The sequence below is a fragment of the Euwallacea similis genome, chromosome 5 (assembly GCF_039881205.1).
Source record: "Euwallacea similis isolate ESF13 chromosome 5, ESF131.1, whole genome shotgun sequence".
Classification (NCBI taxonomy): Eukaryota; Metazoa; Arthropoda; class Insecta; order Coleoptera; family Curculionidae; genus Euwallacea; species Euwallacea similis.
In genome coordinates this window covers 6,028,843-6,056,099 of record NC_089613.1, presented here as the reverse complement: position 1 = coordinate 6,056,099, position 27,257 = coordinate 6,028,843, and the positions used below count along the sequence as shown (strand labels likewise).

Below are 27,257 nucleotides of genomic sequence, written 5' to 3'. Positions count from 1 at the left end.
TGCTTTAATGGCTATAACTCATAGAGTTTCTGAGAAAAATATTAAATGTAATGCATGGCTGAAAAGGGAATTTTATGACGATTTTGAAAATATAAATAATTGATATCACGCCCATATGAAAATCAAAAGTTTACTCATTTTTCTCCGAAAGTAAGGATGTAACAAGAAAACTGGCAACACTGCTAAACAGTTCTCAAAAAAGTGCTTTAATAATGTAAAACTTTTATTCCTCTAACTATAACCGTATAAGAGTTATTTGCAAAAAACGAAAACCGCCAAATTCGTTTTTTTCCGGATATCTTCGTAACCATTCGGAATTTCGTCGATATAAAAACAGATTATTAATTTGCTTTAAATTGCCTAACTTTTTCCCAATTTAAACCATTTTGTATCTATTACCGTTTCCGAGATCCCCATGCTGTTCATCCTTATCTGGGACACCCTGTATACATTAATAAATTTGAGATGAAATAATAACATGATTTTACCAATGGGTTCGCTGAAGAGTGCTCTGAGGCATAATCATACGGAGTAATATCAGACATGTCTGAAAGTTCTCCTTGAAAATTTACTTATAAAGTCACTTTTGATATTGCGAGCAAACCGAGCTCAGGCGAGACTGATTAAGGATCAACATCTTAATATGTGAGTTTGAATGGTTAACCCAGTCCTTGATGAGTGTAGCCTCATCTTTATCTACTGGAAGGATTTTAATATTATTTTCTTTACGCGAAGAATTGAGCGCGTTTCACCGCATTGCCGTAAAGCTTAATTTCTTACCTGCGCCACTGACCTCGATTCGAGCCCCTGTACTTTTCACGGTTAATTCGGAAGTTGCAGCTCGATCATCATTTTTCACTTGGGCCGGGGATTTTTGATATGTCATCCTGCTTTGAAGTCGTATAAATTTACAAAAGTTCTGCGTTTGCGAACAAAAAAATATGAAAAAAGCCCGGCGTACCAAAAAAAAATGTTTTCCTAGTTTTTTGGTTGTTTGTTTAGCCCACTAAAAGAACTGATAAGTATTTTAGTGTGAAAGTGACCTTTTTTGGACGAGGTCAGCGGTGAATCCCCTTTTTAGAACTTTTACGTAAATAGGCTCCTCAAACCACAGTTGTGCGTGCCAAGATTAAAACTTCCCAATTACAGCCTTTTTAATGATATAAGCAATAATTTAAAGCATTTAAACCGCAATCAGATTAGGTGAGTCATGTGGTAATTTATGCGATGTAATTTTATGTGGGAAATTAGCAGATTTTTTGATGACACACGCAATTTCTGCCTCACTTTAAATTTCAATTTAACCTAATTAAACCATCCATTGAGAAATTCCTTTATGGTTTATCTTAACCTAATGTAGGAAAACCGTCACAAGTGAATGCACACAAGGAGGAAGTGGAGCTTCAATATTAAATCCGCTGCATATTTCACACATCAAAGACCCATGATGGGTTCCTTCAAGGTTGGCGCCGCCAAAATCCCACAAAAGACATTCCTTATGTTGAATGGGCCCCCTACCGGCATTCTCAGGAATATTTTTTCACCAAATTTCGGCGGTGTTTAAGGCTCGGATTTCGCACGGTCATTTAGGCACCCATCTATCACTATTTTTAAACAAGTTTGGACCACCAAATTAATGGTACTTCCTGCAGATATGTGTGATTTGTGGATGGGCGATTATGTGAGAAAATTGGCGGTTGAGTGATGGGGGAGGAGACGGATTAGGGTGGGCGGGGTTTGATGGGTTTTGGGAAATGCACTAAGCAAATGAACTAAGCAAAAGACCTTTGGTACGCCGGCTTTTAGATAAAAAAAAAAAAAAAAAAAAAAATCTGTCGATATATGAATATTCCAATTTATTACAGCAGGTGGGCGAGTTTTAAATCACTAGTAATTGCAGATTTACAGATTCTTCTACTACTATCCCGACTTTGCCAAAAAATCAACTGAAATTTTTTTGGGCCAAAAAACACTGCAGTGCGGTAAAGCTATTTTACCGCACGCTCGCCGGGAAATTAATGCACCCAGTCAAAGCACGTTCTCGATTAAAAGCAGAATTAGACACTTTAAAAGTGATTTTAAGATATGACTTGACAATCAATCATTGGAAAGCATAAGGTTTACGTGGCGGACAGGGTTCATTATTCGACAAAAGTAAACCTGAGGCGAAAAAAGCACTAAATACACAGCATTCGACTAATCTATTTTTAATCACAAAGGGCAAAATTAGGACTATTCATGGGGTCAATCCATATTTCAACCAAGGCCTTCAAGAAGCCTAGGGGACAATTAGTTTCACTTTTACCGAAGACATCTGAAATTTGCCGCTCTTTTCATTCAGTAATCCTTCACTTTACTACTCATCACTGACCGGCTAAACTCATTAAATATATCTGCAAAACTAATTGATTTGTCACCACTTAAAGAGATTAATGTCAAAAACTGTAAAATATGACTATTTTCGAAGGAGATTTCAGCGAAGATGACAATAGACGCTCATTTGGTGCTTTCTGGTACCTATACAATAGAATTTTTGAACGTGATAAAATGCAGATGATTTGTATTTTAAGAAAAATGTTCTGCAATTATCGTTAATGAGTCCATAATGGGATTCTCTACATAAACTATCACCCAACGATAACTGCGTTTTTAACGAATAAAGGCCCTCTCCAATATATTGACGGTCACATAATTTTAGTCCCAGTAGCATTGCACCACTTCCAAAACTGATCAAAAATTTGCTATAAATTCATAATTTTTCCACGTTTACTCATTATTAAGCTATCCTTTATACGCAATCCATTATTCTCTTCCGAAAAGTAGTGAATTCTCTAATGATAGTGGCCTAAATTGGATTGAGGCTTGAGAATTCCTGACAAAGGGCGGGCAATTCCGAAAATTTTGAATTGAAATTCTTTGAATGAAAGCTTAAAGCCAACTAACATCTCCATCTGAGTGTTTGTAATTTAAATTGCGAAAATCAGAGGCGGAGTCTCAGGGGTTTGTAAGCGATTTAATGGAAAAGACAACTGATTTTGCAAGATTTAAAATTAATTTAACTTCATTTCGTAACTAAATAATTGGCCTAGATAGCCCGAAATATTTAGGTTTTCTGTGTAAATAAGCAGAGATGCACTGTTAGAAATTTCGAAGCAACTTTGAGGGAGGTCAGAAACCTCTTTTTATGTTGCAATTTACTGACGTCTCTACAAATCGCGGTATGTCCCTTACGGTGCATCATTTTATAACTAAGGCCCTTTGATATATGTACATTTCATTATTTATTTTGTATATAACCATAAATTTTTAATTCAGAGAGTGAAAATGCAGTGGCGCAATGATAGGCATTTGCGATGCCAAGTTACGTATTTGTCTGAATTTTTTTATTTTCCTTCTGAACGATGAGAAACGTTGCATTAGGGATTTCGAGGCAATTTCACGGTTGAAGAGAATCAGCATTTCAGATATAGATTTTCAGAGTTTTCTACAAATCGACTCTGTGTTTTATCTTCGTCTTTCTATAGCCAAATCGCTTGTCTCCGTAATCAGAAATTTTGATTTTTTTCTGCGAATGAGCAGAGGCGTAGTCATAGAAGGTATTTTTGAAAAATAAATTTCCCTCGATTTTGCAATTTTAAAAAACTTTATAAACTCTAAAATTTGAGGTGCGCCTTCTGCAAACTCGTGACCTCACAACCAAAATTTTCTTTACGTTAGTTAAAATTTTGAGTTTTCAGTGTGAAGAATCAGAGAGGATTAATAGGGTTTTTAAAATCAAAGAGCGCCCACAGCAATTATAGATGCATCAGCAGTTAAACTAGGGCAGAAGACCGGGTGTACATGGGAATATAAATCAACAAAGGCTCACGGTGTATATAGAAATATAACTGGACAGAGCTTCATAGTATATGTGTGAATATAACTGCTAAAGCAATTAGTTGCAGCCGAAATATTGAAATTCAATCCGAATGACTAATCATTGACGAACGATAACAACTCAACCTATAGTGATTCAACGTCCATACCGGATAGCGAGAAGAAGTAAAAACCAAACAATGCCTCGCCGATGTCCTGTTATTCAAATACCAGAAAATTCCTAGAAATCTGATGAGCATCTTGGTGTACGTTTTCTGAATGGACTTTAGACGTGAATTGTCGGTAGACGCTATTTTAGCGCCAGGGGCCAAAATTTCGGAAGTCTTCATGAATGAAGGCGCTTTCGTATTCGTAAGACTGAGCCATTGCCGACTTGGCGAGTCGGTTTTCGGAGAAACGTTTTTTGGCACGGATTCTGCAACACACAAATCTGCAGGTTTACCTACGTAATTTTAGCTAATTAGATGGAAAAATACACATCTATGTGGAATAAAAAAGAACGCTATTTTAACCTTCCAAATACCCTCAAAATTGGGGGTATTCTGAGGGTATTTTGCAGCTAATTCCAAACCAATCTAATTTAAAAACAATTTCTAGTTGACCTGAATTTGGTTGAATTTCCACCACCAAGATGCGCATTTTCAGATAGAGAAATCGTCATTAAATTTCATTTCTTGGAGTTACCACACCAATCGCCTTTAAATATTTCTTCAATTGTCGATATCTGGTAGACATCGATAGGCGAAAAACCGAGTTTATTTCATCTTTTAAATATTAAGCAGAAAAATCTTCAAAAGTTAATAAAAAATCATGGACATAAAACAGATTTATTACTACAGGGACTAACTGCTTTAGGAATTTAGAAAAACTCTGGAACTATACCAATCGTTCAGAGTCTGAAAATTTTGAGTCCTCTAAAAATTGGCGGGGAAATTCCGATGCCTTCTAGGAATTAGAAAATCTTGCATAATCATGAGAACCTATAAAAAAATTTTAAAAAGTCATACACTTAATAGAGTTGAAAAAAAAGGTTTTCAAAACCTTCAGGATAAGCCTGATTTTTCCTTGCAGTTTTGTGGTTATAGCTCAAAACATACTTACTTTCTAGGGGCATTAGAGCCTGGAAACATAAAGTTTCACAAAGGAGAATTTTCTATACATTAAAGCTTTTTGTAACAGAATTTTCTTCTAATTTTCCTGCCTGTTTTTAATTTTTCGAAATTTTTCAGATCAAAACTAATTATCACAGTACTTTCTTCGAAATTTCAGAATTGAAGCAAACTCCTCGGCGAAGTTGAAGGACCTTTTGAAAAAGTCAAAAACTTATCAAATTAAAAAAAAAAAGTTGTGTTTTTGATTTTTTTTTGAATTTCATAGAGAACAATTTCCAAAAATCAAATTTTTTTTACCGTAAGATTTTCGAAAATTCCTTCGATTCAAAAAAGAATTCTATTACACACGCATACCAGTGCCAAATGTATTCTTTTCATACCAGTGCGAGTGCAGAACTGCCTTATTTTTATCTCGCCAGTCTTGAACGAACCCTAGTGGCAATTGAGCATCTCATCTCAATTAACCCATTCAGTGCTTTCTATGGGCACCACGTTGGGACTTTTCTTTGTTTTGTTCACACTAATAAACCCATAAACATTAAAAGCCGAATCTTAAATCAGCAAATGTAAAACAACTGTAAAAGATAAGGGAATCGCGTTTTAAAATAAGAAAACCACTTCGGGCGGCCACTTAACATATGTAGGTAGGAATGTATACATGTTGTAGGATTCTTTCGGTAGATCATTCGAAGAGATAAAAAAATTACCTGAGAGACCACTGAAAGGTCGCCGTTTTCGGACAATATGTAGTATGTTGAAATCCATTCGATGGTTGGCCTTTTTGGTCTCTTTTGTTTGGCTGGTTGGGAGCAGTTCACACAGTTTATGGGCGGTGGTTGCGAGGCGTTTTATTTTTATTTGTAATGAGTTTTGCCAATTAAATCTTCTGGTTCTTGAAGTAATTGAATTGCTCATTTCACCGAGAAAGATTTACAATTTATTGGAAAATTATACTGTCAACAGCGCTTTAGTTTTACCGAATATAAATCTAAATAGTCATGAATCTAATCTAAGTAGTTAAATTATTTGATCAATCAATATCGAATGAATCAATTCAGCAAAAGCTTGCTTTCGAAATTGTAGCAATAGCGCTTTCGAAATTGTCCATTTTCAAGTAGATTCGGGTTAATGTCGGTTAACGTGAAATTTACAGTAGTGGAACGAAACAGACATTGAGCCAAACACTCCATAGCTGGAAAAGACGAAAGAAGGAAGTCAAAGAACATGAATTAGGAGCAAACGCAGATCGTCGACAAAAAAAGTTAAGCTGGATAAATCAATTTCCTCTTACAAACTTCATCAGTACTCATCAGTACGACTCATAATAAGTCAATCAACAACTCATAAGAACACGTGAGGGGAACCTCAGTTTAACCGCCCCAAAGACCTTATTATTTCAATCTCAGCAACACGACCCAAAAATCCAGATATTCGTGACCTCCCCCTGGATCAGCTGTTAATTGCGAGGGATGATTTCATTTTCAATTAACATTTTCCGGAAATTCCGCTTTAGCTCGAAAACATATGATTTATAAGACAGATTTATTGATTTTGATTAGACTCGTTTGGGAGTCAGTCCAGGAAAGGATCCAGGATTCATTTATAAAGAAGGAAATTGGTGCGAAATTTTCCATGTTCCAAGGTGCGGCCCTGCGAGTCAAATTGAAGTTTGCCTGCGAGATGGGACCCAGGGTGACCATGAACTCGAACTTTAGTCAAGGTTACGGTTACTCATCGGTTGTACGGAGATTTCCGTGGAAAACTGGGTTGAAATTTCGTGTTCCAGAAAACAGGGTCGTTAGGAACAGCTGAGTGTTACGTGAAATCGATTAGAATCTTTAGTAATTTTCCCCGGGTGGGCTTTTTTTTGGTGGCATGGGAAAAGTCGAGGGAAATCACCTCCCATATTTATTAGGAAAACAACTGCTTTATTATAATTAAATTCGATGGGCCCACACAAGCCCAACAAAGCCCCATCAAGAACCATTCAATATGACAATAGAGTTTCATAGAAGCTTCAAGATCTTTAGATACCAAGTGGACGAATAAAAATCCACCCAAAGGACCGCAATGCTGGCCCTTACGACGAGAACATTTCTATTTGATTTAGGTACCGGTGCCACCCCCAAAACAAATCATTTTTATTGCTTTGAAGATAAGAGCTACCGACCAACTGACAAGACAAATCACCTCGCCTCAACCCCTGACTAATGACACCCTTTTGACAGCTCTCTTAAAATATTCCACCCCCGTTACCCCCGTTACCATCGTTTCGAAAAAGGAAGTCGGTCAAATCAAACCGCCCCGAAGAGCAAATCTTTTTCAAAGCAGGCTTCCCACGGCGCGTGTGTGTGTACAAGCCGCTTGTTTGAGTACAAATCAAGCGCCGTGGGTGCCAGGCATTATCGTTATTTATCTGGTCAAAAATTTGTGAAAAAATTCCGAGTAGGTTGGAATGTTGGCACTTTTCAATTGAGATATGTTGTGGACTACCTGCTGGCTAGCGCCACCCAAAAAGTCGGATTCGGGTACTTAAAATGGTAATACAAAAGTGTGCGCTTTCAAAAATGGGTCAGCTGGAAGTGAGATCAATAATGGTAGATCCTGAACGTTTTAAGAAGACACCGCTACATCATCGTCTTGCCAAACAGTTAAATAGAAATATTATGGCGTACGGCGTTCTTAAAGCGTTCGGGCCTCTAATGGGTACAAGGCACTTTGTTGTGCCGGTTGATGGGACAATATGCGGTTCTGGGCAGAATTTCACGATTGCTGTGATTGAAAATCAATGCATTGATTAAATTTTTATGGATTTAAAGAGGCGAATGAACAAAAATTTGAATGTTTAGTGTGGAAAAATTTTTGGTTCCATTGAATAATTCTAAACATCCTTTGGGAGCTAATAAAATTGCTCATAATCATATGGAAAATTCATTGTGCTCTAATTAGGTAGTTGGCATCTAGACGTTTTCAAACTACGTTCATAATTAAATAACAATATTCCAAAATTGGTAGATCCTGACGTATAAACTAACTCATCAATTAAATATCGATTTGAACAGAACCAATCAATCTTAATCGAAAATTAATTTATTTTTTCCACTTCATCATGTGGTTCCGTATGGGAATTTGTTTATATTAGGATTTAAAAAAAAAATTATTTCTATAACAATTTATTTATGATTATATGTTCATGCATAGGTCTAAAACAAGGACAAAGTGAATAATAAATGCAAAATTAACACTGAACATTTTTTTTAATTGCATATAAATCGCACTTTAAAAACTAAAACACACAGTGGGTCATATACGGGTTCAAACTGGCATGATTGCGTATTTCTCAGACATTAATCAAAGAGCGTAATTTCACTGTTTTTGCGATCTTATAGAAGAATTTCGCCCATGCACAGTTACAATAAAATACTTTTGGGTGTTTTATTATTCTAGAATTGATTCACCTGCACCACTGACTTCTGACCATTAACAAATACATTCTACAAACCAGCGGCGTATCACACAAGTGGCCACTGTACGATGAAGTTCTTCAAGGTTTTTGGAATTCTATTACTCGAAAATGTTTTAATCTATACTACTACAATTTTGGCATTTGAAAACAAAATAGTTCTTTCTATAGTTTCGGATAATTTTATATGATCCAGTGGCGGGTCATGCTACTTTCAATATTACAAAAATGAACACTTCTAATGCAATTTCGAATTTATCGGAAAAAACATTGATCTACACCACTGCAACTTTAACCGGGGAAAACACTATAGAATCTTCTATAATTTCTGAGAATTTCATATGATGCAGTGCCATATCACGTTATTGGAAATTTTACAAACGTTACGAATAATTTCTGATGGAACATTTAGTTTGGGGTTAAAATTGTGGTTAAACTAGTGTGTTTTTAATCATCAAAAATCTCGAGCCTTACGACATGAACCTTAAGGAAACTCGTGTGAAAATTACTTTTCCCATTAGCGAAATTTCATGCCATTAAGACTCGGGTCAATAAACTGTCCCACTCCCATGTGAAAAGTGATTTTTATACACAAGTTCAAAATTTTACAGTTTGTTAATATTTTTTTTCATTTGCAGAAAAACTTCGAATATAGTTGATTTCTTAGTGCCTTCAATTATAAGGTAAGTCAAATTTAGATTAAGAAAGATCTATTTAAACTGAGTGATATGAATTTGAAAATTAGTATAGGAATCTCTGAAACTGAAAGAGATTCTGGGTCGGGCTACAGTGAGTGAATTATTCATGTTCCAATGATCTAGAATATTTTTAAATATTAGTAGAGTTCCGAATGACGGATGTTAGGGATTAATTATTAAATAATGAATTAATAATAATCGCCCTGAATAAGAAATGATATCTGGTTTCCCATGGAACCTGGGAAATATGTCTCACACCGCTGGAAAATACAGTAATGTGGTATTCAAAAGTGTATCATTCTACTTAAGTCATAAAAATTTATGTTATGGACAGGTAATAGATTTTCCACCTCAAACGTGTTTTCCTCATATTTTGAATTTTAATGCTGAATATACAGCTTAAATGGTTTTCTTATTGTCTCATAATGCCCAAAGGAAAATCCCTGCCCATTAACGGCAAAATCTTGCAGTGTATTGTGCAACTAGTGCCGAAAATGGCGCTGTTCAGTCTATAGATGATGACTCTGCAAAAAAAAATACTTCAGCGTTAATCTCTTTGGAGAGCAAAAAATTGAGGAAATGATAGGAGACAGAAGCTATAATCAGTTGAGATGGTGTTTCTTATGAATAATTTTATGATACACTAATTCGAAAACAAAAGGACAAAGAGAACACTAATCTTATTATAAATATAAAAAATATGTAAAAATATATTTAAAATAAATAAAAGAAAGATTAAAAAAATGTTTATACGACACAATTAGACAAATTAACGTCTTGACAAAGCCTATGTAGCGCCTTTATTACCACTATTTTAGTTGCGAGAAAAAAGGCCTTTAATTACCGCATTTGCCTAACTATATAGGGTTATTCACCCAATCCGTTCATTAGCAGTTTACTAGGATTTAAAAGTGATACGAATTTTAAAATTTGGATATACATATGAATAGATAATGAAATAAATAAACATAAATAATAATAATAATTAATGAAATAAATAGAAAATAATTATTATTGTTTATTTTTCCGTGGCCAACTACGTAAAGAGTAAAAATTTAGCAGAATGAATATGTACTACTAGTTTCACATAAAATTTGACTATTTCGAAAATGGTTTGAAAGAGGTAGAGGTAACCCTGATACAGTTCGATAAAGAATTATATTCTTAACTTTTTTTTTTTTTATAAATTTTAATACAATTAGGGTAATGGTATGGGTAATGAGTAAAAAATATTAAAAAAATAGACTTTTGCAACTTGTTTGTTGAATATTAGAAGCTGAATTTTGGGCGCCATGTATAATACTACGCCATATAAATATCAAAAGTGTAAACTTGAGACTATGTATTGATATTCTGCAAAATATGAAAATTATGTTTTTAATAACTGCGAATATATGCAATTTCAAAATTGGTCATTACCGAGGCACCTTTCTAATGCAAGATCAAATATCTCAAAAACAGTAAGAGCTAAGTATAGGACATTATACAGAAAATGTATCTCAAATATTATGTAGAATCGAAAAATAAAATAATATACTGGGGGAACCATTTAAAATAAGCAAGATAGCAGCTATTTCCAGTGAAACCGAAAATGACAAAAAATTGAAAATATTAAAAAAAAATAATACATGTCGAAGTTAATTCCAAATTTTTAAATTCGTAACATTTTTAAATCTTAGTAAACTTTTAATGAATGGTTTGTATGAATAACCCCGTATATTATGTATCCCATTACTTGACGAACAACGAACTTACAAAAGTTCAAAAGTCTCTCTGCAATTTTTCAAATGACCATGTCAAACATGGGTTCTTTAGAGCCCTCAGTGATCCAAATTTCACATTAGGGCTCCTTAGTGCCCTCAATAATTCCTCTTGTAGACACTACAAAAGGGTTCCGCAAGAAGTATAAACGAGTCTGGCCACGAGGTACCAGCAGGTGTGTGGCGGCAAGCTACGACCATTTATTGCCCGATTGTAAATTTAACTTTTCTAATTTGATTTCGATTTTGATTATTAGAACTAAACTAAAATCTTTCACGTGCGTCCTTTGCCCTCTTTTGTCGCTGCCGTCAGTCGGTACCCTTCAAAGAATTCAGATACCAGATGTATAATAAAAAATGGTGGTTTGAATCTAATGATGAAAACGAATTTCTCTTTTAGCCTGGCGATTCTTTGAGAAGGGAAAAGTGTTACTTAACCACGGGAAACAGTCGTCTTACTGGAGCAACGAACTAATTATAAATTTGATAAACATTGACCAAGTTTTGCTTCCAATTAGGAAACCGCAGACCATGAAAGTGAAGTACTTCTTGCGGTTCTTTGGGCTTGTCCTATCACCAAAATTCTTTTAGTAAGAGGTTAAGTAATGGGTCTCGGATTGATATTTAATAGAGATCTAAAGTTGCTAAATTGTTACATTGTGTTCTCAGTGCGTTGCCCCACTGGGAGCCACTCTTTTTAATTGGGTTATTCAGTGTCTTTGACGGATATGGGATGATATTATGTCTTCCTCAATTTCTCTTCTGACTAATTTGCCTCAATCGCTCTCAATCGTTCGATCAAGAAATAATTCTGAAAATTCATCACCTTCATTCCTTAGCCGATCAGAATTTGATTGAATATTTGCATGGTTTCCATGGTAACCAAAAAATTTCCTCAAAGTTCGTTGGTTCCTGCTTAAGGAAAAATCGCGAGGAGTCTCAATTATAGGTCCATTTTGATACTATATCTGTTTTTCTCTTCGATACTCATCACGTTAATAGATGCTGATGTGGATTGTCTACCTTAATCTTCAAAAATTTCTTCGGAAGCATCACATTCTTCATCTCAATTCCTTCTTCTTTAGCTTCATAAATGTTTAAATTCTTCTTTTTCTGGAGAACGTTTTCATGCTCAGTTCAAGTTAGTTCCGGTTGGTTCAAGTTAGTTCAGGTTAGTCCAAGGTAGTATCAGTTACATGTGAGGCCTTGGATGGTTTAAATATCTCGGTTCTTGAAAAATGCACATTAATAGAACATTCCCATTATATGATTCATAACAATATGAAGTTTCAAGCGTTAATTTAAGATAAAATGAGACCTTCAATAGGAATCTTCCTTTGCGCTTATCTAAGATCTCGAAGACCTGCGACCGCGACAGATAGCGAAGTAACGAATGCTCGCATACCAATATTCCATTCATACCAGACTGTTGCATAACATTAAATTCGCCACCTACATATGCAGATCCGACCACAATCTGGGACATTAAACTGAAAAATCATCGTGTCCGTTATGCAACGAAATGATTCAACAAATTAACGCCCAGGAAAAAACCCTATGGACAATAAGTTCGCCGTTAGCCATCCACGTTCAGTGTGTCGTCAGTGCCGTTTCCTGAAACTGCGATCACAAAAAATGCCCAATTGCACAACAAGCCTTGACCATGCGAAATCGCCGTAACCATTGACGTCACGATTTATCTAAGAAACGAACTTGCTAAAACACACACACACACACACATTGAAAAGCTTGCCGATGATTTATCTCATGAACGGATGCCGCGTGTAGTCCGAGGTCGAATGTTGTGGATTTCGTCGAGAAGGATCAACAGTGGATGTACGGAAAATTGAGGGGAGAAAGTAAATTTCTTCAGAAGTTTTTTTTGGGGGAAAACCTGGATATGGTTAATCCAGAATTGAGGCACAGGCGAAGCCCGAATTATAAGTCCCCAGATCTTCCCCTCATTCAGTGTAGTGAAGAATCAGACTTCCTAACTGAAGAATAGTACTACAGTATCATTTAAGAATTTTTCAAAATAGAAATCCACCTAAATGAGTCTAGGACTGTATCTCCCCATATATTTTTTCATATAAATCGGAAAAATTCTTCAAATGTTCTGTCTATTTAACAAATGAAGAACCAGATTTCCCGAATGAAGAAAATTGTTGATTTATTAATTTCCAAAGCGGAAATCAACATGAATTTATTCAGGAGCAAAAACGAGCTGGAGGAACTTTTATTGAAATTTCACTTCCTGCAAAGAAGATTTTCATTTAATTTAATGTAATGATGAACCAGACTGCTTTGGTGAAGAATAATGTTTATTTATGAATTTTGAATAAAGGAGTCAACACGAATATGTTCGAAGCACTTGAAGAGGGGGGTGAAGATATTGTTATTGGCATTTCACCAAAGTTATAAGTTGTCATGTCTTCCTACGCACATAATATAATGAAGATTAAAAGTTACGTGAAGAAAATTGTTGTTTTCTGAGTTTTTTACATGGATTTATTCTGGATCAGCTGATAAAGAGCGCGAGAAACGTAGAGGGAGAGCAAGAGGGTGATTGAGACATGAGGATGAGAAGGGGGAGGTATCTATCTAAAGTCAAATAAAATCTTCTAAAGTCAGACAAAATTTCAAAAAAGCACCTGCAAAATTCCTAGAAATGCCCGCTAGGGCAATACATACACCACCTGAAAAATCTCAAAAAATTGTTCAAAATATGTTTAACATCTGGCAATATTGCTATTCAGGGCAGTTCGAGTTGGTTCGAGAGAATAGATATTCCAATTTTTAAATCATTATTAAGATTTTTAATATTCTATAACTGATGTTAATTGGGATCTTTCCAAAGTGATTTTTTTTTATTGTGATGATTTTTGGGAGTCTCTGTTAGTGCAAAATCTTGAAGCAGATGATCATATGATCTTATGACTAATACGAACTTTGTTGAGCACTTGAAATACTTCCAGAGTTAATTTCAGGATTTTTTTACTGCACTTCTATCATCAACATAGTTTTTATTACTCGTATCGTTGAGAAAATTTTACGCACATGTATCGGTGATTCATGGGATTATAAACATCTTCCTGACTGAGGTTTTTGGAGAATTTTGACTCAGTAAATGTGCCATTTCACACTTAGTTTTCTCAAAACAGCATTCAACTCTTTGTACCCCCGGAGAAAATTTCAATGAAGAAAATTCAATGGCGAATTCACGCTTGAGATTTCAAAACGCTGAATTTCTCTTGAATTCACAGGCCCAAAACACTTTTCCTGGACGGGTTTGGAATGGTGTAGGTTTCTAGGGCTATTTTGGCTAAAATAAAAGCTAAATTTATCAGTTTCTCAGTGAAATTTGCCATAAAATTGTTCGCCATAAAACAAAAAAATTTTCTTATATACTCGAACAAATATTAAAATTATTAATTTCGAAGTTTGAGACGAAAACTCTGAATTTCTCCGGAATTCGCGGAGGCTTCATTTATGCGATTAGAGCCTAGCTAGAGCTTCAGACTCAAATGAAAGTTATGTATATTAACAATTTGCCACTGTTATACATCATAAATATATGTTTCGCAACATTTGGAACTTTTCTCGTATTTTCAAAGAATTTTAAAAACTATGGGGCCCGGGGGTTGAAACGAGAACTTTGGATTTATCCAGGACACGCGGGGACAACAGATATTCCCGGGGCTGTTGAGGCCATCTAAGTCTACTGCTTGTTTTTCGCAAAGGGTGAAAATTTCTTCGCATTGTTCGAGATTGTTCAAAATTATAATCCCCAACAGTTGAACCTAAAGTATTAAGTGTCTCCCCACGAGGGAAAAATAATGTTCCTAAATTTCTTCGGATCCAAAGACCTTGTTTCTTAATGGTGGCTGACAAAAGAGTCCTTTTCCTGACATTCGTTGAACAGTTTCGATTTCCGACAATCAGCTCTGGGACTATAATCGTCGAAGGCAAATCTCTTCAAATCCCAGCATCTTCACCGTCGGCTCACGCCGTGCCCGTTCTTCCGGGCACACTTCAGCCCGGTGGAGGGGGCCTTTCATTCATGAAATCGCTTCGCACCGCCCAGCTGTGACACACCTCTTCAATTTTACAGATATAGTTGTATACAGAACTTACACTCGCCAGAAAGAATTGAGAGCTCGCAGCGCGTTAGTTGTAGTACCACTAGAACCTACTGTAGAACCACTTACGTGCAGACCAGTTTTTGCCGGTTTATCTAGAGTGTTTTCACATGGAGTACGACATGCAGCACGTGTTGTTCAGAGACCAAAGAACCGCCAGAACCCGATGGTACTCCTTTGGGGAGTCCCCAGCGTGCATTTGCGCCCCAATGGGGAGTCCAAGGAAAGCTTTAAAATGCGCCAAACTCGATAGTTCCTTATATTCAAATGTTAATAATTGCCATAATCAGTATTGTTCGGAATTCAAAAGACTGCATCATCAGACTGAGATGGGCTGTGAGGGATTAAACTCCAATGAAGACCAAAGTGAGAAGCCTGTGTGCTACAAAATATGGAGTAAACGTAAGTTTTTGAGTTTTTCCAGTTTTGAATGCGGAAAGTGATCATGCTCGTGATGAGTTTTTGCACGGCGAGCGCGTTTGAAATCGAGTCTCGATCCCGTCTTCTGTCGATCCACAAATTTGGATGCAAGTCGCATAACACGTAGAAGAATCATCAATCTATTGACTAATGTATAGCAGGAAATATTTCTTTTCCTTTGAGCTTTACCTTGGATTTCCACTTGTTTTGAACTAATGGTTGTTTAAACAAGAAGTGTTGCTCAACAAAACTAAGAATGTTTGTTCAGGTCGATGTATGGAGTGCTCTAGACCTCACAACCTGGGACACCCTGTAACATAGAGTAAATGCGCTTATTAACTATGAAAAATATTTGGTTTGCGTTTCTTTTTCTTGAATCTCCCTGCCGTTTCAATTATCTTTTTAATGCGTATAACTTCGGTTTTGGCGTTGATCAGGTCAATCATGGAGGCTTCTCTACGCACAATGAAGAAAATCACGTATTTTATAGAAGAACTTCATTTCAATGGAATTTCTATGTGTGTTCGAATGGCAAATTTTCAAAAATCGTCAAGTCTTCAAGTTCTTATGGATATTAATCTGCCTCTAAAATGATGTAGATGAGAAGTTATACATATTTAGTGTATTTAAGCAAGAAATTTACCTCTTCAAGAAGACTCTTGAAGGTATCAAATTATGAAAAAATTACTCAAGAAACTTATCTCTACTTTGAGCTACAATTTATTGAAAATAGCTTTTTCCACTTGGTTATCAAAAAGGAGTTTCTGCCTCCAAAAAGCATCCGAGGAACTGTTCACTGGAGCAAAGTGAGAACTTTTACGCTGTTAAGATGACACTTTGAGCCATCAGATGAAGCAAAGATAACTCAACAAACTCATCTCTATTTCGAACTACAATTTCTTCAAAAGTGCCTGGTTTTTACTAATCAGTTTTTGTTTCCAAAATACCTGGAAGAAACTGTTCACTGAACTAAAGTGTTAAATTTTGTACTCTTAAAATGAAGGTTTAAGTCATCAGAAGAAGCAAAGATAACTCGATAAACCCTATTTCGAGCAAATATTTCTTCAAAATTGCCCTGACTGAGTAATTTTCAAAATCGAGATTCTGTCTCCAATTTCATGCATTCAAGAAACTGAACAACTCACTATTGAATTAATGTGAGAGACTTTGCATTTTAAGAAGCTTTGAGTCATCACTTAACGTGAAGGAAAATCAATTACCTCATATCTATAATTTTTCAAAAATGTCAGTGCGCACCTCTTCTCTCGAAACAGTCTAGAAAGGGAATTTACTATGGAAATTGATCTGGGAAAATCAAGGTCGCATGCATGTTTTCGTGCTTCTACCGCTAATTTCCTGTACCTGGAACAAAAACACAACATTTCTTTACACATTCCATGATTCATAATCTAGGCAAGGGGGAAACGTGATTTCACTTAGGAATTTATACGAATAGGCCCATCGATATATTACATTTCGGACATTTCCCGATCGTGGTGTAGAGAAACGAAACTCTTGTATTTGCGTCAGATTCAGACTCAGTCTGTTAGAACTCGCTCTGCAAGTTTGCTTGTAGTTTTATTCTCAATCCGAAGACTCTAAAGATCGTTCCGGGAAGTTCCAGGCCAAAATCTTTGTTCCTGATCCAGATATTCCCAATTTTATTTCATTGTGTATAAATTTACATATAGCTTACAATATGGGTCAAAATCACGGTTCAAGGCCTTGTTTTCTGGTTTCCTTAGCTTAATACTCGTAAATCCATGGTCGATCTCGAATTCCGTGAACAGTCTCGTCATCCCCAATTCCGTGGAATTTTCTTCGTAATTCCGCGAACTGTTCTCTGCACACCATTGGCCACCTGTTACACCGAGTGTTACACCGAGTTCCCGCCTCTTTTGTATTCGATGCCACTTGCTTTATGAAAGATTACACGCTATTAGGTTATACGTATTCGAGATTTACGAGCTGTAGTGATTATTCCTCTGTTGGTAACGTTGGTGCAGGTTTAAATCGAGAATTGGTAGGCGTGGTGAAGCTCCTATGAGGTGAGTGTCACCAATGTCGCTATAAAAAAGAAGGTTTTAGTCACTGTGATAATCTAGGCAGAGGTGGGAAAATAAATTTCGAATAGGACAGAAGAAAAACTGATCAAATTTTGAAGCTTTGACCAGCTATGACTCCGTCTAGAGAACTTCAATTGCGTTCAAATTGTCAAGATTTTGACGTCAATCTATTTCCTATATACTGAGAAAATACACAATTGTTTAACAGAAAATATTTCAACTAAGTTAAAGTAAAAATTGATGAAATCTCAGTGTTTTGACGAGTTGCAATTATTTCTAGAGGCCTTTAATTTAATTCAAATTTTCAGGCTTTGCTCTTTAAACCATTTTCTAAGACCTACGAAAAATACACTCTTATTTGACAGGTTCTCTATTAAAGGTACAGTAAAAATGAGAATTCTCCGAATAAACATAAAAACTGACGAAATTTCATCATTTTAACGAGCTGCAACAAAAACCTTCAGGAATTTTTCTCATTTTCTGTAAATTGAAAAAGTAGCATAACTCCACTATTCAGACCTTCAGATTTATTCCATGGTCTTAGAAAACATACTCCGCCACTGAACTTTTGACATCGGGAATTAGCTTAGTTTTTGAACATCATCTGAAATTTTGGATGATCTTTTATAAAATTCAGAGGCGTATCAGACAGGTATTATTAGAGGATAAACGCAAGGTGAAACTACGCTTCAAAAATGTAGTTTAAAAATGTTCAATAGAAGCTACGCCTGATTTTGCCGTTTTTTCCACACTTCGAATATCCCAAATTTCCTATAATAATAAAGGAAATTGAAGACAATTTATAGTAAAACATTAAAAGCACATCAGGTGAATATTTGATGGCGTAAATTAGAGTACTAACCAGCAAGAACTGGAAAAAGGCAAGGACTTTTCACTCTCTCATGAGTGTGTAAAGTACACTTTTCACACGCTCATGTTAGGAGCAGATATTCATGCCCTGAATCTAAGTAGCCCATATAATTAGCACAAACTAAAATCTTAAATAGAATCAAAAATAACTTTTACCGATCCTAAGAAACAATTCGGTATTTTAAGCACTAACTAAGCAATTCGTCATGGGTTCTGCAATTAAGGAAAAGCGAGTGCTGTCAAATGAGGAAAGCGTCTAGGCGGGTAATAAAATAACAATAAATGTAGCAACACAACGACATGGGTTTTTACCTACCCATAATTTTGGCGACCTGGGCGAATTTCTGGTATACCCAGAAAAGTAGTTGCAATTCTTAGAGAAACTGATCTATTCAGAATATATTGCCGGAAATCCCTTTTGTTCGAAGCTACGCAGCCGACTGACTGGACCAATAAAGTCGGAAGACGTCTAGTTCTGCATTTAGTACTAATGGTCCGGTTTCCACGTGCCATGTGCGCTACACGGACGCAACCCCTGAAGCTATATTAAAGAAGTAAAATAGCTCGCATAGATTCCCACATTATCGGTAAAGAAGAACAATTTTAATGGACCCCGCTAGTCCATAAAGCAGAAGAACAGTAGTGTTCTATTTTTGCGGTAATTTATAACTATAAAACGGAATTACCGCAAGAAAAACCCCGTTACCGATAGCGACACTTAAAGAAAAAGTCTAATTAAATTACGTGTGGAAAAAAAGAGTCAGTTTGAAAAGAGCACTGCGTATAGTAAATTACGGGTAGATGGAAATGCCTGAGCGAAAAATGCAAGGAAAATGTCATAATGATGTGGTAAATGATGGCAAATGCTGGACATTGCAGTAATTATCGGACATTATTGTTAAATGCGCCAGATAGTCGGTCTTGTCGTAAAATAAATAGAGGAGGACATAAAACGTTAATGTCCAGCGTGGTCGATGACCACAGATTTGAGAAATGCATCTGTGATTTACCAAGTTTAGACCACATTCCTGGTTCCTGCACATTCCCACCGAAACTTATCAAGCATTCATCTCGAAGGAAGAAAAAAATTAAAATATTTTTACCAATTATTAAAAAAATATTTCAAGAGTGGTCCCGCCATGTTGGTCGGGGTCAGGCCCCCAGAAAGCAATAAAAACAAAAAGAGAAGCATTCTCACGGGTATATGCCTTTGTGTGTAATGTCCACACAATCTTGTATATGTATTTAAACAGCATGTTTCATTCTGCCATACCGCTTCTTTGAATAATATTTATTTCTTTCGCCGCCCGACACAGACCAACTTTGTATATGGCTTTTAATGGTCTTTTTGCTTTTCGTTGTTGAGTCGAGATGGTACCAGAGATACGGTACTAAGGCTGGTTTCGGATATTACCCCGTTACGTCACGTAAGTCGGTTTAAAGCACTGCCTAATCTTTTGCTTGGTGGTGATTGAATTTGAGCATGTTTGGGTTGAATCCGCTCTTTTTGTCACGGCTTACCTTAGTAATCTTCGGAAGGATCTTTAGGACTTGAGCAAGTAGTCATATGACTTGGAAATTGAATACTTCCAGGTGAATTGTGTGGTTATCGCACGATGCTAAAACGAGATTTTTCTCATGAGGATTAATGTGTCTGTGACCTAGGTTTTCGAGTATTATGGGCAACAACAAATGTACGTTTTTCAGGCTTTTCAAATGGAATTTTTGACAACATTGCTGGAAATTCGATTTTATTTCATGGGGACTCCGTATATTATTAAAAATCCCGAACCGATTTCTAAAATCCTAGATTAAAAAGTTCTCATTTAAAATCTCCTCCGTTTGGTCACTACAACGGTGTCATGCAGCACTGGCCCGACACAACCAGATGGTCAGAATTGTGATGCAAATCGAAAAGCGGATTTCTTAATTTTTTCCCTATTTTTTGCACGAATTTATAAACGATTATGTTAAAGATAAGGAAAATATCAAATTGACATTAATATGTTTTTGCGTATGTTTTGGGTTTTGAGGGTTTTAGCGGACACTGACAAATTCGTCTTGATTTTCCCATTAACCTCGTTGAGTAAATCCCAGTCTCATGAGAGTCTCATGATTCATAAACTGATCTGTAAATAACTTGCACAGTTAGTGCTTTAATTAATTATCTCTCTGCACCCCACTCTCTTGCTACTCTCAATTTTTTTTTGCAAAATGAAAGACTCAGAGCTTTCCTCCTAAACAAGTTCGTTGGCATAGCACAATTTTTCCACCACTTTTCAAACAATTTTTTAAATGATTCTCAGATTGCGTCTCTGAAAATTTTGTAGACATATATGTAGTCAATATGCTCTAGAAAGCGAAGTAAAATTTCCATGTAGATCCCGCAAGTGTTAGAGACGTGCTGGGCAAGGGTGTGAGACTAAGTTCATGCTCCACAAATTACAGTCACCTAAGCATAAAATGTTTAAATCATTTTTGCATAAATTGGGCACAAGGTAGTACTCTTGAAAAAGCAGTACAATTTTTATGTAGATCATTCACGCTCCAGAGGCGTACTAAGCCGACGCATTAATAAATTTCAAGAATATCCGTATAAGTTAATTCAGGATTACAAATGTAGTCGTTTTCAATGTTTTGGTTTATACGCCAATTGATCAGTGTCCAAAGCAAGTGAGTCTTCTTTTCAAAAATGCGAGAAATTATGATAAATCACGGAAACCAGAGGCGTAGCGAATCTGATACAGCCTTGTTAACTTGAGGTTAACCTCCGAGCGAGCTATAGAACGTGGTTGTGTCATTGTTCTCTTTGAAAATTCGTGTCAAATATGACAATACCCGTAAGAAGTAATAATTTTAATCATTAATACACATAAAATTCGTCAACTTCCCAGCAGAAATTCTCGAAGCAATTATGTCCCAAGTAAATTCCAGGGTCTTAGTAAGTGTAATTTAAGCTGTTTCAATGCTTTCTTGGAGACTTGCCAGTATTCAAAGAGTATCTACAGCTATTTATCTTCTTTCCAGGGATCCAGAACGTTCTCCTACTCCTCATTTGCCTGTCGCTGACCCATTCTGCAAGCGCACTACCTACAACGACTAGTTCTAGATCCATTTTACTCAAAAGGCACCTCAGAAGCTTAGAAATGGCCAGTTCCACTTATCTGGAAAATCTGGAGTCTGTCAATACTGCAGCCAGTTCTGCACACCAGTTGGCTCTTGAGCTGAAGCGGAATTACACCAATGGTGTAAGTTAATTAATTAATTATTCATTGATTAATCGTGCGTGAAGAAGCGAAACGTCCTTCCCAACTATTGTCAAAGGAGTCGTAAACTGAGTGGTAACAGACAGGAAGGATGTGGTTCGCGTCTTCGTCGGGATCTCGAATAACTTAGTAACTTATTCTATTCGTGAAAGAATTCAAATTGCCATCTGCGAATGAATACTAATGGTGCTGAGACGAATGAGTTATGGTTACCCAAAATGCCGTTGGCACGCACTATTTCAGGCGAAGGCGTTGAGCAAATTTTGCTGCTCGAGTTTCGAATATTCTACGAAAATTTCCCAAAGTATTCTGGAATTACCCGAATCTACTGATCATAAGGAACAACTTATTAATACAGTCCTATAGCTATTTTTACTCATTCTCGAGCCCATACCAGGTGATGTAGTCAAAATTTTCGAGAGTAATTTTTACTTTTGTCTACAACCAGACTCAGTTTATGGCATTGTCCACTACAATTTTGTCCCCTTTTAACTACCATCTGATACGCCACAGAGTTTCCAAATTCGATTTTTCGAGTTTCATACTTTGTTAAGAAACTGTCGAAAAATCAGTGGCATCAGTAGCGTCTCTATGTATTTATATTTTTTGTCAATAATTTAAATCGGAGTCTAGTGGACTTTAACCCCGTTAAATACCTCTTTGACTCGCCTCTTAGTTTATATAATAAGTTTTTTTGCAACTTCACGTCCAATCTGAAATCAGTGGCGTCATTTGTCATGAAATACATTTATGATTTTTCTTAAACCTCGACTCTCGATTTAATCAAATTTTCGTCCTGCGTATTTATTTTTAACAAATTTTCTTCGCAATGCCACTGCATATTAACCGTATTTATTTGCTATGTATTTGTAAAAGCAACTTCAAGCTTTCAGACTTAAAAAAAATCAGTAGCATCGCTTCTGTTTAAAGCAATATATTTTATCCCCATTCATTCTCTGTCTAGCACGCCAATGAGTTTTTCCGGTTATTTTCTTAGCTCCAACCTGGTAAAGGAAACTCGATGTATCATAACTGTGTGAAAGTGTGTGGTGTAGTTCCTCTTTATATGCAGTTACGCTGAATTATTAAAAATATTTGTTATATTAAGTCAAGCCCTGACCCCTCGAAATCTGTGCCTGATGCGCTTCTGGAATCGCCTTAGAGCATGGCCAAAAGCCTCAAATTGCTCAAAAATCGAAATAGATGCCAACGCTTTTAATGGTTCCCCATAGGCCTAACCATCCTTTTCTCTATTAATATCCACGACACGTCGTTCATTAAATAAACCATTGACTACAAATAATCCTATAAGGAATATCGTATCGTCGTCGTCCGATTACATACTATCATATTTTCCATCTCACTTTCCCCGCTTGATTTCGCATACCATTCCATCCTTATCTATCGGATGTCTTGGCGTTACATCCGCCCGATCATCGGAAGTCGATGCAATTCTTTGGTAAAAGCCATGTGACTTGTCGCGTTTTCAACTGGGTACCATGTTATGGTACTTGGGGGGTCAATGAAGAACCAATTTCAAATCAATACCAAGAACCACAACCAATACTGCTATCTTCGGCGACGCTTCGTCTAGGATGACGCCAAGGTCGGGTTTCACTTCTACCAAGCAACCATTACATACCATATTGTATGATTTTTACATACCATTAGCATCTGCGGAATTTCCTCCTAGCTTGATCGGTTTTAGTTGAAAAATGCAGTGTCATGGCCGGCAATTATACTCGATTTATGCAGCATTAGTTAGTAGATTTATTTTCCGATTTGGTGATTTATGCTGAATATTTTGCTTACAGACTGGACAACTTGCCACAAGGGCATGGAACGATGTCCACTATGACTGGTTGCCGACAGTGCCAAGCCCCTTAAAGAACAAGGACGAGTTTAAAAATCATTGGTCTTCGGGTGTAAGTAGATTTTATTAGTTTAGATTAATACCAAATCTTCGATACATTAATGCTTCATTCAAATGTTGAGTACAGAAGGTCTTCAACCGCAGCAATGATGACTGTATCATCTGCCTAACATAAATGTTCTTTTATCGAGAGAATGAGAAATTGTTTTGAGATTTCGATTATACGAAAATTTTCCGTTTTCGATTCAAAACTAACTGTTTCCTCCTCATTCTAGGAAGTGCAATTCGCCCGCGATTTGCTCTACAATATCACAGCAGTGAATGCCACCATCCAAGTGATCATCGAAGATCAGACAAAATACCCCACGAGTCCCAGGCGAGATCTCTATGGGAACTTTAGCGCGATGCGGGGCTTGCTCCATAACCTCAAGGACGAGCTGCTCCAGTCTTTGAGCTTCAACGAACCTGAACCTCAGCTTTCTGAGGAGTTTCTCCGAGAATTGGCAAAGATGCAGAATCTTTCAAATGAAGGTGACAGAAGCACCAGAGATTGGGTCTTCATTAACAATTTGGTGGGGGTTTTGGACTTCGCGGTGGCGGGTGTTCAGTATTTTGCCAATTTGCAACGGATGAAAATGCAAGCGAGTAATTGACAAAATTGTTGTGCTTAATGTACTTTATTGATTTGTGACTTTGAATTATGACATTCCAATGGGAAAAATTGCTTTATTTCGAGAACATCTCCTGTGCATCACTTTCATCCCACATCTCAACACTGTAGGTACTACACATTTACCTACACTAACATGGCCACTATTTATTTCGCTTATTAGTGATTAATACTATATTATTTATTTGCTTTGTTTGTCCTCTATTTAAGCAGTATTTATTTCCCATTTACTCGCCATTTGCCTCGTTTTGTAGTATTTGTAAAATGACTTGTATATTTATACATAATTATTTAATATTTCGACATGTTTATTACTGTACGTATAATGCAACGAAACTTAGTAAAGAGCTGGATTAAAGTGTTTTTTATATTTACGTTTGTCGATTGAATTTAATTATTGTCGATTGGATTGAATTGTTCCATTTTAATAACGCTCTTTACTGATTTATTTTAGAATATCTATTGTCGACTTGAAGTTTGTCTTATCGAATTCTATTGATTTCATAACTGTGATACTCGACGTTGAGTATAGTATTATCTGTTTTATTTCTTGGGTTTTCTTTCCTCCTGTCTGTACTCCCAACTAAAAAATTCCTCATTTCAACCGTGAAAAAAACGAAGGCAAACTAACTACTAAAAACGTAATGCGTGTCCGCCTACTTTGCGCTTCGATATAAATGCGCAAAGCGTATTTTTCGCACGCTAATTAGATAATTAATTTTTCAATACCTACTACTATAATCTACGAATGAGATTAGTTCAGGTTGATACAATCATCGCGTTCTTAAAAGACCTTCTTAAAGGAACCTCGTTCAAAATATTTTTGGTCCAGGTTAGATCGGGTTAATTCAAAGCACTTTCGGCTTTTAATTAGTTTAAATAGGGTTAGTACAGGCTAGTCGGGGAATTTTAAACTTTTGAAAAAAATTCCTCTCTCTCTCTCATTCGATTTCGTTATTTCTAGAAAGATTCTCAAGGATTATAAAATCACCTTGGACCAATTCAGAAGTTACTAGTTTTAGGTCAGTCTGAGCTAGTTCAGGACTTGAGGATTGCTACGAAGTGTCCACATTATAGGACTTAGAACGCGCTGAAACCTGAATTAAGCTAATACTCATCAACAAGCTCCGAACAACCGATGAGAAAGCCAAGTATAGACCAATATGTCTATCGGATGTCGTCGTCAAGGTGCATGAACAGTTAATCGTCAAGATCATCAACCAAAACCTTGAAAAACCTCGGAGGTCTGCCCACACGGCAATACAGATTCAGGACGCACAGGTCAAGAGCAGATATCATTCAAGTCATCATAGAATCTCAAAGAAATTCGTACTTAGCATAAAAAAATAGGAAGTAAGTATTCCTGACCATGCTCGATAAAATTATATGCGCAGCACTGAAGCAAAAGGACATGAAATCCTACTTAAAGAAAATCAAGTGCCTACAAACGTTTGAGCAAACAGATTATCAATTTTAAACATCAAATGATCGGTGGTGTGTTACAAGAATCCCTATTGGGTCTGCAGACGGCGAAATTTTGAAAACCAACTTACCAGAGGTTGCAGCATGGTTGGCGATGCCGATGACACGGCAATCATTTCCAAGGGTGAACACATCGAATCTCAAAGAGGATGATACTGTGTCTAAGGTTTACCAAACGCAAAAGAATATTGCAAATCATATAGAAGGAGAATCAATTAAAACATCTGACAATGGAAGTCGACGAAGAAAAAGAAATGAACAAAAGGACACAAAGAGGGTGAATATGTAGAGCCGTGCAAGACCGCTCTGTCTCTGGGAGAGTCGATCCTAAAATTAGGGACACGCTCTTGAGGGAAGCAAATTTGACTCTGAGCAGCTGCATGAATATTCGCACAACCACAGAGCTGACCAGTACAAGACAGAAGTAATCCAGAGGGCAATGACAGTTCATAAGCAAAGCTTAAGACAAAGACGAAAAGAGCAACCTGTTGGACATTCGAAGGCCATGACGCAGGGTGACTCAAGTTAGAGTTAGGGTAGAAATTGTGGGATGAAAAATTCTAACATTCAAACGAATGTGTCCCAAGCACAAAAAGTACCGATATAGTAACTTCGCAAAAATGTGCCAAGGTTAGGGGCAAAGTGGTCAAACAAAGGGTACCCTGACAAAGAAAGCACGTTGCCTGCTTAGTCGCAACCAGTGTTTTTAACCACCGAAAATTTCGTTAATTTTTAAATCACGGAAGACATAGGCAAAACTTGTTTGAACTTGTGCGCGTCAAGCGTGCGCGTGCTCTTGTAGCAGATTCGGACAAGCCGCGTCTATGTCCTCTCTGATTTAAAAGTTAACTAAATTGTTGTTAACTAAACCGATTACTATTAAGCAGGCAACCGGTTTAATGGCGTTTTTTTGTTCAATGATGTGAATGCATTGGGCAGAGGTAGGAATGGCATGGAATAGAGTGTGAAAATCAGGAAGATGGAACTGACTTCTTTATGGGTGCAATGAACAACGTCAAGTATATAAGTCGCAGTATTAATGAGAGTTTCCAGTCTATAACAATTTCTGATCAGGGAATTCGCCGTAAAATAGACACAAAAGCTGAGATTAGATATCTCGAAGTCAAAGGCTGTAAAGCGTCTGAACCTTCATGTTTTAATTAAATCAAGTTTAGATCGAAAAATACTTTCCTTTACAAGACATAAAGAGAATTTTTTCGAAATATTGTCTAAAATTGTAAGATGAAAATTACCATTTCCTGATGAAAGAAATATTGGTGATTAGTAGTAAATTGGAGGGAAAATGTTGAATTTTCTGAGTTAGTCAATGGAACTTGAAAAAAGTTCTGAGTAATCCATACTGATACGGTATAAAATAAAATATTTAAAAAGCTGCTTTTAATGGTGCGATGTGAAGTTTGAGGGAGTTTTCAATATTTTTGAACATTTATGAGGCATAAAAGTGATTAGATGGGACTTTTTCAGATTTGCTGAATAACAAAGGTTTTAGTACTTATTTAAAACTGCATTTCAGGTTTCTCGGTTGGTTTGAAAGTAGGTAC

At 36.5% G+C, this 27,257-nt stretch overlaps 1 protein-coding gene across 1 annotated transcript; it reads left to right on the top strand.

Moving 5' to 3' along the window:
- The first annotated feature begins 15,064 nt into the window (after positions 1–15,064).
- Positions 15,065–24,759, top strand: LOC136408833 (uncharacterized). The gene is made up of 4 exons (XM_066390014.1): positions 15,065–15,450; positions 21,432–21,652; positions 23,485–23,599; positions 23,823–24,759. Exons 1-4 carry the CDS (start codon positions 15,159–15,161, stop codon positions 24,194–24,196), a joined length of 1,002 nt encoding a protein of 333 aa, XP_066246111.1. The 5' UTR covers positions 15,065–15,158; the 3' UTR covers positions 24,197–24,759.
- The last annotated feature ends 2,498 nt before the right edge of the window (positions 24,760–27,257 follow it).